Source organism: Saccoglossus kowalevskii, chromosome 22 (genome assembly GCF_978046115.1).
Source record: "Saccoglossus kowalevskii chromosome 22, keSacKowa6.1, whole genome shotgun sequence".
Taxonomy (NCBI): Eukaryota; Metazoa; Hemichordata; class Enteropneusta; family Harrimaniidae; genus Saccoglossus; species Saccoglossus kowalevskii.
Window position 1 is genome coordinate 24,053,906 of NC_140662.1, and position 12,668 is coordinate 24,066,573.

General features: G+C 34.8%; 1 protein-coding gene across 1 annotated transcript in view; it reads left to right on the forward strand.

The window, feature by feature from the left end:
• LOC100376418 (dnaJ homolog subfamily C member 13-like) overlaps positions 1-12,668 on the forward strand; it is a 77,091-nt gene that overhangs the window by 38,198 nt on the left and 26,225 nt on the right. Inside the window, exons 23-33 of the mRNA XM_085496037.1 lie at positions 13-58; positions 178-389; positions 3,034-3,193; positions 5,965-6,129; positions 6,675-6,779; positions 8,580-8,782; positions 8,968-9,052; positions 9,473-9,627; positions 9,921-9,966; positions 10,210-10,364; positions 11,865-12,066. Of these exons, the coding sequence (XP_085352163.1) occupies positions 13-58; positions 178-389; positions 3,034-3,193; positions 5,965-6,129; positions 6,675-6,779; positions 8,580-8,782; positions 8,968-9,052; positions 9,473-9,627; positions 9,921-9,966; positions 10,210-10,364; positions 11,865-12,066 (1,534 nt within the window). The remainder of the gene's footprint in view (positions 1-12; positions 59-177; positions 390-3,033; positions 3,194-5,964; positions 6,130-6,674; positions 6,780-8,579; positions 8,783-8,967; positions 9,053-9,472; positions 9,628-9,920; positions 9,967-10,209; positions 10,365-11,864; positions 12,067-12,668) is intronic.

A 12,668-nucleotide genomic window follows, 5' to 3' on the forward strand; every position in this document is an offset into this window, starting at 1 on the left:
TACGTTTTCTAGGTTCAGTCAAGATCATGCAAAATCCAACCTCATTTGGAATCACAAGGTAATCAAAATTATGTAAATTGGAAATTAGTTTCTTATTGATTTAATATAATATTTTTCATGTTTGTATAAAAGGATTATGAACCAAGGTAATTGTTACTCATAATCTTTATTCCACAGACACGTGAGGAATTACGTGATGGTCTGGAAGGGGAGATGAGAGCGTTTAGCGTTGACAAAGATCTTGGCGGATCACACACGATCTCCTGGAATCATGCCGAGTTTGAAGTGAGATACGAGTGCCTTGCTGATGAGATTAAAATTGGTGATTACTACTTGCGCCTCTTGTTGGAAGAAGAGGAAAATGAAGAAACACGTGCAATAAAAAAATCGTAAGTTAATAATGGTTGTTGTTGTTTTTTTAATCTTTGGATACTAATTGCCAAAATATATTTATAAACCATCTAGGACTAAGAAAATTAATCTTGATGAAATGTACTTGTACTTACCAATTTGAAAGTTTATTGAAAGTTACCAAAGTTTATTGAAACACTTAAAATGCCTCAGAAGAAATTAAAATGGTTACACTAACTACTAGAACACATACTTAAAACATACAAATTTTACACATATTACTATCTAAAGCACGACAATAGTTTAAATTATTTGGATAATTAGTTATGAAAACTTGACTTTCACAGAATTGGATTGCATGTAGTTTTATCAGTTTGAAAGTGAAGATAATTTGTTTGCATGTTTCTATCAGTTCATTGGCAGGTTATAATAACAACTGACTTTTTGACTCCTGTGTGCGAAGCACAAAAAGGGAGTCTTTGCAGTTAGTGTGTCTGTGTCTGTCTGTCTGTCTGTGTGTGTGTCTGTTCCACTGATATCTCAAGAACCATACATTGATTTTTGATGAAACTTGGTTCATAGATGCGTAGGCCAATGCGCAGATTTGATTAGGTTTTGGTAAAAATCCATGCATATTAATTACCTAATTTGCATGATAATTAGCTGATTTTTAGCTGTTCCATGACTGTTTCACTGATATCTAAAGAACCACTAATTGGATTTTGATGAAACTTGGCACATAGATGCTCCAAACTAATGTGCAGATTTCATTAGTTTTAGGTAAAAATCTGTGCAATATTAATTACCTAATTTGCATAATGATTAATCAATTTTTGGTTTTTCCAGATATCTCAAGTACTAATCATCACATTTCAATAAAACTTGGTACATAGATGTCATAGGACACTGCACAGACCTGATAGTTTTTAGGGTAATATCAGTACACATTAATTACCTAATTTGCATTTTTAATTAATTTTCAGCTTTTGATATTACAAGTAGTAATCATCACATTTCAATGAAACTTGGTACATAGATATCATAGGACACTGCACAGACCTGATAGTTTTTAGGGTAATATCAGTAGATATTAATTACCTAATTTGCATAATTAATTAATTTTCAGCTTTTGATATTTCAAGTAGTAATCATAACATTTCAATGAAATTTGGTACATAGATGTCATAGGACACTGCACAAACCTGATAGTTTTTAGGGTAATGTCAGTACATATTAATTACCTAATTTGCATAATAAATTAATTTTCAACTTTTGACATTACAAGTAGTAATCATCACATTTCAATGACACTTGGTACATAGATGTCATAGGACACTGCACAGACCTGATAGTTTTTAAGGTAATATCAGTACATATTAATTACCTAATTTGCATAATTAATTAATTTTCAGCTTTTGATATTTCAAGTAGTAATCATAACATTTCAATGAAATTTGGTACATAGATGTCATAGGACACTGCACAAACCTGATAGTTTTTAGGGTAATATCAGTACATATTAATTACCTAATTTGCATAATTAATTAATTTTCAGCTTTTGATATTTCAAGTAGTAATCATAACATTTCAATGAAACTTGGTACATAGATGTCATAGGACACTGCACAAACCTGATAGTTTTTAAGGTAATGTCAGTACATATTAATTACCTAATTTGCATAATTAATTAATTTTCAACTTTTGACATTACAAGTAGTAATCATCACATTTCAGTGACACTTGGTACATAGATGTCATAGGACACTGCACAAACCTGATAGTTTTTAGGGTAATATCAGTACATATTAATTACCTAATTTGCATAATTAATTAATTTTCAACTTTTGACATTTCAAGTAGTAATCATAACATTTCATTGAAATTTGGTACATAGATGTCATAGGACACTGCACAAACCTGATAGTTTTTAGGGTAATATCAGTACATATTAATTACCTAATTTGCATAATTAATTAATCTTCAGCTTTTGATATTTCAAGTAGTAATCATAACATTTCAATGACACTTGGTACATAGTTACTTCAGGACTGATTAGTTTTGGGGTAAATATTTGTGCATATTAATTACCTTATTAGCATAATTAGTTAATTTTCAGCTTTTTGCCTGATATCTCAAGTACTAATCATTTTATTTCAATGAGACTTGCTACATAGATCTTCTAGGACTATGCAGAGACCTGATTAGTTTTAATTGGATATTAATTATCTAATTTGCATAATGTTCCACTGATATATAAAGAACCACGAATTGGATTTTAATGAAACTTTTAAAGAGAACTATGCAGAGACCCAATTAGTTTTTGGTAAATACTTATGCTTATTAATCACCTAATTAACATAACTAATTAACACTGATATCTATATTATCACATTTGAATAAAATTTGGTACATAAATGCTCTAGGACAATAGACAGGCCTGATTAATTTTGGGTTAAAATTTGCTCATATTAATTCTCTAATTAGCATAATAATTCATATTAGTTCATATTAGTTACCTGATTTACATAATTAGTTTTCAGCTTTTCCATCAATATCTCATGTACAAGTACACAGGAGTTCTTTCTAAGCTTTCTTTGATTTTCCATTGATTTTGGTATATATCAGTGGAACGTTAAGCAGGCAATGTAAAAATGGATTATCAATCTTTCGTTCATTTTTCAGATATGAGTTTTTTAATGATTTATATCATCGGTTCTTATTAACCAATAAGATTCCAATGAAATGTATGTGTCTACAAGCTATGACAATTGTGTACAGTAAATGTTATGAAGAGATTGGTGCCTTTAATGATACAAAGTACATAGTTGGCATGCTAGAAAGGGTGAGTATTGTTACAAAGTACATAGTCGGCATGCTAGAAAGGGTGAGTATTGATACAAAGTACATAGTCGGCATGCTAGAAAGGGTGAGTATTGATACAAAGTACATAGTCAGCATGCTAGAAAGGGTAAGTATTGATACAAAGTACATAGTCGGCATGCTAGAAAGGGTAAGTATTGTTACAAAGTACATAGTTGGCATGCTAGAAAGGGTGAGTATTGATACAAAGTACATAGTCGGCATGCTAGAAAGGGTGAGTATTGATACAAAGTACATAGTCGGCATGCTAGAAAGGGTGAGTATTGATACAAAGTACATAGTCGGCATGCTAGAAAGGGTGAGTATTTTTACAAAGTACATAGTCGGCATGCTAGAAAGGGTGAGTATTGATACAAAGTACATAGTCGGCATGCTAGAAAGGGTGAGTATTGATACAAAGTACATAGTCGGCATGCTAGAAAGGATGAGTATTGATACAAAGTACATAGTCGGCATGCTAGAAAGGGTGAGTATTTTTACAAAGTACATAGTCGGCATGCTAGAAAGGGTGAGTATTTTTACAAAGTACATAGTCGGCATGCTAGAAAGGGTGAGTATTGATACAAAGTACATACAAATGTAGTCGGCATGCTAGAAAGGGTGAGTATTGATATAAAGTACATACCGGTAGTTGGCATGCTAGAAAGGGTGAGTATTGATACAAAGTACATAGTCGGCATGCTAGAAAGGGTGAGTATTGATACAAAGTACATAGTCGGCATGCTAGAAAGGGTGAGTATTGATACAAAGTACATAGTCGGCATGCTAGAAAGGGTGAGTATTGATACAAAGTACATAGTCGGCATGCTAGAAAGGGCGAGTATTTTTACAAAGTACATAGTCGGCATGCTAGAAAGGGTGAGTATTGATACAAAGTACATAGTTGGCATGCTAGAAAGGGTGAGTATTGATACAAAGTACATACAAATGTAGTCGGCATGCTAGAAAGGGTGAGTATTGATATAAAGTACATAGTTGGCATGCTAGAAAGGGTGAGTATTGATACAAAGTACATAGTCGGCATGCTAGAAAGGGTGAGTATTGATATAAAGTACATAGTCGGCATGCTAGAAAGGGTGAGTATTGATACAAAGTACATAGTTGGCATGCTAGAATGGGTGAGTATTGATACAAATACATAGTTGGCATGCTAGAAAGGGTGAGTATTGTTACAAAGTACATAGTCGGCATGCTAGAAAGGGTGAGTATTTTTACAAAGTACATAGTCGGCATGCTAGAAAGGGTGAGTATTGATACAAAGTACATCGTTGGCATGCTAGAAAGGGTGAGTATTGATACAAAGTACATAGTCGGCATGCTAGAAAGGGTGAGTATTGATATAAAGTACATAGTTGGCATGCTAGAAAGGGTGAGTATTGATACAAAGTACATAGTCGGCATGCTAGAAAGGGTGAGTATTGATATAAAGTCCATAGTTGGCATGCTAGAAAGGGTGAGTATTGATACAAATACATAGTTGGCATGCTAGAAAGGGTGAGTATTGATACAAATACATAGTTGGCATGCTAGAAAGGGTGAGTATTGATACAAAGTACATAGTCGGCATGCTAGAAAGGGTGAGTATTGATACAAAGTACATAGTTGGCATGCTAGAACGGGTGAGTATTGTTACAAAGTACATAGTCGGCATGCTAGAATGGGTGAGTATTGATACAAATACATAGTTGGCATGCTAGAAAGGGTTAGTATTGATACAAAGTACATAGTCGGCATGCTAGAAAGGGTGAGTATTGATACAAAGTACATAGTTGGCATGCTAGAACGGGTGAGTATTGTTACAAAGTACATAGTCGGCATGCTAGAATGGGTGAGTATTGATACAAATACATAGTTGGCATGCTAGAAAGGGTGAGTATTGATACAAAGTACATAGTCGGCATGCTAGAAAGGGTGAGTATTGATACAAAGTACATAGTTGGCATGCTAGAACGGGTGAGTATTGTTACAAAGTACATAGTTGGCATGCTAGAAAGGGTGAGTATTGATACAAAGTACATAGTCGGCATGCTAGAAAGGGTGAGTATTGATATAAAGTACATAGTCGGCATGCTAGAAAGGGTGAGTATTGATACAAAGTACATAGTTGGCATGCTAGAAAGGGTGAGTATTGTTACAAAGTACATAGTTGGCATGCTAGAAAGGGTGAGTATTGATACAAAGTACATAGTTGGCATGCTAGAACGGGTGAGTATTGTTACAAAGTACATAGTTGGCATGCTAGAAAGGGTAAGTATTGATACAAAGTACATAGTCGGCATGCTAGAAAGGGTGAGTATTGAAATCCAGTCCTGGTACAAATCAGTGCAGATTTCATTACTTGATAGACATACTGCAGTTAAATTAACTGCCTACAGGGAATAGTGATCATGATGTCAGTAAAGATGAAACAATAATATTATTAGCACAGAATGCACATGTGCAGATTCATCCCATTACAGACATATTACATTTAAATAAACTGCGTAAGAGTGAGGTGAGCGTGTTCTTGGTAAAGACTTTATCCTGCATTTGTGTCATTCAGTTCCAAAACTGCTTACATTATACAAATTGTACAAATATTTTGAAGACATTTTCACATATATGTATTATCCTGACTACTCCACCATTTACAATATGTGAGTGACTATGTAATCATTATATGTTTGTGTTGGTGAAACATTAATTTATAAATAAAGAAAGTCTCATATAGAATATTTTATTGTTTTTTTGCAGAGCACTGATAAACTGGAGAGGGATCGGTTGATTGGATTTCTGAATAAATTAATTATGAATAGAAGGAATGTGAAAGAAATGATGGATGCTAATGGAATCAAAATACTAGTAGATTTATTGACGTTAGCACATTTACATACAAGTAGAGCTACTGTACCACTACAGGTATGGAAATTATTGCAATATACAATATAGCACATTATAAGAGAACATACACCATCATTCAACTGAACATAGCTTATTGATGAAACATAGACCACACCACATTACAGCAACACAGATAACTTATTATTGAAACATAGAACACAACATTGCAATATAACACAGTATTGAAACATAGTATATTGTAAGAGAACATAGCTTACTGTTGAAACATAGAACATATCACATTACAGCAACATAGAATATAGCTTATGATTGCAACAAAGAACATAGCACAGTACTGCAACATAGAACATTGCAACATGCCACATTATTTGGCGTTATAAATCATCAACATTAGCATAGCTAAACATAATGTAGTCGAATTGACTCAAATAGTATGAACATAATACATCACAATATAAGCATTGAATTAGTACATCCAGCTTATTGTGTTGCTTGACATGACGTGCACATTCACATAATTATAGGCTTATGGACACTAGTGAATATAATTAGATCAGAACATGACACATTTTTAATACAACATTAATTCTGGTTAATTTTAGACAAATGTGATTGAAGCATCACCAGACATGGAAAGAGACACAGAGAAGGAATGGTACTTTGGTAATGTTGAAAAGGAAAGACTTGGACCGTATAGTTTTAAAGAGGTAACCATAGATGACTTCTCTCATTTTGTACTTCTCTAATGATATGATGTTGAAAAGCACATAACACCCAGGAAGCAGTACAACTGTCACAAATTCTCACTTTTGTAGAGGAAGAGGAATTGGAAGAGGCTTGTAACAGCCATAAATTTCAATATTTTACATCTCAATTTCACGATGTTAACGATTTTTGAATTTGAGCAAATGAAATTCTCACTGATGAATTTGTCCCTGAGAAAATAACAGGTCAGAAAGTACCAGGATGTGTGACCTATATGGGTCAGAAAGTACCAGGATGTGTGACCTATATGGGTCAGAAAGTACCAGGATGTGTGACCTATATGTGTCAGAAAGTACCAGGATGTGTGACCTTTCTGGGAAATGCATACAGCATATTTAGTCCCTGTTCGGACGAAGTCCGAAAACGGGGACTTATAATTCGGTCTCCGTCCGTGCGTCCGTCCGGGGTCATATCTCAGAATCCCTTGGGCCGATTCCGTTCATTCTTTGCATGTGCCTTGTACTTTATGTGGGACATATGCACATGCAGTGGTTTAGCGATTTGATTCAAAATGGCCGACTGGCAGCCATCTTGTTTTTTGAAAATAGTGTATTTTGGACATGCTTTGGCAGTTTTCTTTCAAACTTGGTACATAGATTATACATGTTAGGATACATGTCCATGACGATTTATTTCACAATTGGATCAAAGATGGCCGACTGGCAGCCATCTTGTTTTTTGAAAATGTCGTATTTTGGACATGCTTTGTCAGTTTTCATTCAAATTTAGTACATAGATCATACATGATAGGATACATGTCCCCGGCCGTCCGTGAGTTCCTGAGTCTGTCTGTTCGTTAGTCTGTGTGTCCGTCCGTCCATGCATCAGTCTGTTCAGAGTCATATTTCAGAATCCTGTGGACCGATTACGTTCATTCTTTGCATGTGCCTAGTAGCTTATGTGGGACATATGCACATGCAGTGGTTTAGCGATTCGATTCAAAATGGCCGACTAGCAGCCATCTTGTTTTTTGAAAATGTTGTATTTTGGACATGCTTTGTCAGTTGTCATTCAAACTTGGTACATAGATTATACATGTTAGGATACATGTTCATGACGATTTATTTCGCAATTGGATCAAAGATGGTCAACTGGCAGGCATCTTGTTTTTTGTTTTTTTTATGCGGTATCTCTTTATGCATGTTCTGTCAGTTTTCATTCAAATTTGGCACATACATGTACTTGATGCATGTCCATGACAATTTGTTTCAAAATCTGGTCAAGGATTGCCGATTGACAGCCATCTGACTTTTTGGCCTTACTACTATATTTCCACAATTTATGTACCATTTTCATTCGTATTGGCACATTCAGGCATATTCAGTGGGTTTTAAATTCACAGTTTTATCATTTAGGTAATGTGTTGTATACTAAATTTTACATATTCACTGGGTTTTAATTTAGTGCATTTTCCATTCAGCGAAATAAGCAAAATTAAAACCCAGTGAATAATTAATCCTTTTACAGTACATCATACATATCAGTGTGTTTCATAAGCAGATCAAAGATGGACGAATAACGGCTGTTTTTATTTTTGGCCATATTACTACTACACGGAACACGTGTTTTGATGTAAATAAACAATCTGTTGTATACGCCACTTGGAACTCAAGTTTCAAGGACAGGCTCGCGACAACCCCTCCGCTTTAATATGACGAACACAAAGAGAACTTTCCAAAATTTAACAGGGACTGTGTCATTTTCACTGACTTGTTATTCATGTAATATACACTTTTCTGTAGATGAAGGATTTTTGGGAAGATGGTCGCCTTAATCCCAAGACCAAATGCTGGGCCCAAGGAATGGATGGTTGGAGACCACTATACACAATACCACAGTTAAAGTGGTGTCTCCTAGCAACTGGACAGGCTGTGATGAATGAAAGTGATTTAGCCACATTAATATTAAATATGTTAATAAAAGTATGTGAATATTATCCTAGCAGGTAAGTAGTAAAACAAATAAACATGTCATGAACTAGGATTTCAAAAATTTTGAATTTGTTGTCTTTATTTTGTGACTATTCATATTCTTACATTAAGAATGATTAACAAATTAGGAATGAAGTCGGTTGAATAGAAATTGTTGAAACTTATTTTCTCATGATGTGGCTGTGTTTCTTTTATGCAGGGATAATGACGGTGCCATAGTTCGTCCATTGCCAAGACCAAAACGAATAATTAGTGAAGCAACATGTCTTCCTCATGTAGTGCAGGTGTGTATTTCTCACATCACAGTGATTATTTCCATTATTGGAGTGTCAATCATCTATTTCTTCCAGCATCTGCAGATACCTCTATATAAACTACTGTAAAATGGGTTAAATTTCACTGATTTACCATTTCAGGCATATTCAGCAGGTTTTAAATTCACAGTTTTATCATTTAGATAATTGGTTCTATGCTAAATTTTACATATTCACTGGGTTTTAATTGAGCACATTTTCCAGTCAGCGAAATAAACAAAATTAAAAAGTGAATAATTAACCCTTTTACAGCATATAAACTATAACTGTTTTCACTTTTGTCCTCACATACTTATTCTGTTGGTATAGCTAAATTGACACCAGAATAATCTTAGACATCTGGTTAATCCTGAAAGAATCGGTTTCATTTTTGTATATTTCTCATTTCAGCTACTATTGACCTTTGACCCTGTATTGGTAGAGAAAGTTGCCTTGTTGTTGTACCACGTGATGTTTGATAATCCGTCGTTACCACGGCTGTATTTGACGGGTGTGTTCTTCTTCATACTTATGTATACCGGCTCTAATGTATTGCCAGTTGGCAGGTAAGTCTAGAAGTAATCACAGGAGGGAAGGATGAAAGTGGGAGATAAGTGTAATAGAGAAGATGAGTATAGAGGTCAATGTTCAAATGTACTGTCAGTACGTGATATTTTGCGCACTGCAACATTTTGTGTGAAAGGCGGTGACTGAACATCTGCCGCAAAGAAAGGAAAGAAATGTAGATGAGAAAGGAGGGGAATTATACTAATTGTATGGCACTAAACTGGTAGGCAAATACACTAGTGTATAAGAGGAAGAAACTACTAAATTACTAATCCGTATTTGTACTTTCCAGATTTCTCCAGTATACTCATGTAAAGCAAGCATTCCGAGCTGAAGAGGTAAGTTATCCACATTCCAACCATTCACCAAAATGAAAATTTACTGATGTTTTTTTTTTTTTCACAATTGTATGGTCGCTGGTTCTCATTATACCTAAATTTGCCTCAAGCAATAACTTTGCATTACTTTACATATAGAACATTAGTCTGAAAAATTTTGCTGATTTGGGCTAGGATGAAAATATACAATGAACATTCCTAATTTACAACTGATTGGTGTCAATTTATTTGTGTTTTTGTCAGAGTAAATCATCGGATGTGATGCAGAGGAGTGTCCTAGGTCCTTTATTACCAGAAGCCATGGTACACTATCTTGAAAACCATGGAGATGCTAAGTTTGCTGAAATATATCTTGGGGAATTTGATACTCCAGAAGCTATATGGAGTACAGAAATGAGGTAAACTACCGGTACCCACAATTCTCCCTGTTTGTTAGGTTGATACGCCAGAAGCTATATGGAGTACAGGAATGAGGTAAACTACCGGTACCCACAATTTTCCCTGTTTGTTAGTTTGATACACCAGAAGCTATATGGAGTACAGGAATGAGGTAAACTACCGGTACTCACAATTCTCCCTGTTTGTTCGTTTGATACTCCAGAAGCTATATGGAGTACAGAAATGAGGTAAACTACCAGTACCCACAATTCTCCCTGTTTGTTAGTTTGATACTCCAGAAGCTATATGGAGTACAGAAATGAGGTAAACTACCAGTACCCACAATTCTCCCTGTTTGTTAGGTTGATACTCCAGAAGCTATATGGAATACAGAAATGAGGTAAACTACCGGTACCCACAATTCTCCCTGTTTGTTAGGTTGATACTCCAGAAGCTATATGGAGTACAGAAATGAGGTAAACTACCGGTACCCACAATTCTCCCTGTTTGTTAGTTTGATACTCCAGAAGCTATATGGAGTACAGAAATGAGGTAAACTACCGGTACCCACAATTCTCCCTGTTTGTTCGTTTGATACGCTAGAAGCTATATGGAGTACAGGAATGAGGTAAACTACCGGTACCCACAATTCTCCCTGTTTGTTAGTTTGATACGCCAGAAGCTATATGGAGTACAGAAATGAGGTAAACTACCGGTACCCACAATTCTCCCTGTTTGTTAGTTTGATACTCCAGAAGCTATATGGAGTACAGAAATGAGGTAAACTACCGGTACCCACAATTCTCCCTGTTTGTTCGTTTGATACTCCAGAAGCTATATGGAGTACAGAAATGAGGTAAACTACCGGTACCCACAATTCTCCCTGTTTGTTCGTTTGATACGCTAGAAGCTATATGGAGTACAGAAATGAGGTAAACTACCGGTACCCACAATTCTCCCTGTTTGTTCGTTTGATACGCTAGAAGCTATATGGAGTACAGAAATGAGGTAAACTACCGGTACCCACAATTCTCCCTGTTAGGTTGATACTCCAGAAGCTATATGGAGTACAGGAATGAGGTAAACTACCCACCAATCCCTGAGTTACTTTGTGATACCAAAAATAATAATTCTCTGGTAAATATTTCAATATCACTATTTGTCACATCATGTAATACCATTGGTAGAAGAAAAGATTTGTAAGTAACATTTATAACCAGGTTTGCAATAAAGATCCATGTGATGGTAAACTGACCATGAGTGAACTGAAATGAGTGATGTTCTCGCCAAATTAACAAAGACAGAAACATGTAATGCACACTATTAATGTCAGAACACTAGAATAAACACTAACTATTTTATTCATAGTAGAAAGGTTCATTTGTCTTCTGATTTTGCACTCATTCATGGAATCATCATCACATTTTTAACAAGCTACATATCGCTATCTCTTGGTCCACTTTTGATAATACTTCATAACATAACTCGTAACTAATTTCTTAGTATCATGATTTATTTAGGCGAATGATGATAGAGAAGATAGCCGCTCACATCGCTGACTTCAGTCCCAGGTTACAAAGCAACACGAGGGCATTATATCAATATTGCCCTATACCATCCATACAATTTCCACAGCTGGAGAAGGAATTATTCTGCAATATCTACTATCTACGCCATCTTTGTGATACGCAGAAATTTCCAAATTGGCCAATCAGGAACCCTGTAAGTTATAATTGTATTGTAGTTCTATTGTTTCTTTTATTTTCTCCCTAAAAGATTTATTAATAAATTATTATTAACAAGTAAATAAATGCTGTCTTTCACACAAAAAACGGTTGTTTTCATATTTTGTCGAAATTTTGATCAGAGCTTGTAGATAAATGGTAATGATGTAGATTTGATTCAAAATTATCAAAGAAATTACAAAAAAATTCATAAAAGTGTGGAAAAAAAATTGTCAGGAAAAATAATGGTTTTTATTGAAGAATTCCATTGAATATACTGTACACCATTTTAAACTATTAATTTGAGGCTATTTATAAGGACTTCAAAGTTGTCAAAATGTTGAAAGAAATCTGCTTGTTTTGATCCAAAAAAATGTGTGTAATCTAAATTCAAATTCAAGTAACAGTGTAGGCTGACCTGTGCTAATAATACCGCTAGTGTGCAAATGAACACATGGACAATAATATTCTTGAAAATAGGAGACTGCATGCATGTTTGTATTAACGTAACAAGTCTCAAATGTCACCCCTCCCAAAAAAAAGATGTGTAAACCATTCCAATCAGTTATACAAAGTGTTTTGATTTATACTTTATCTCTC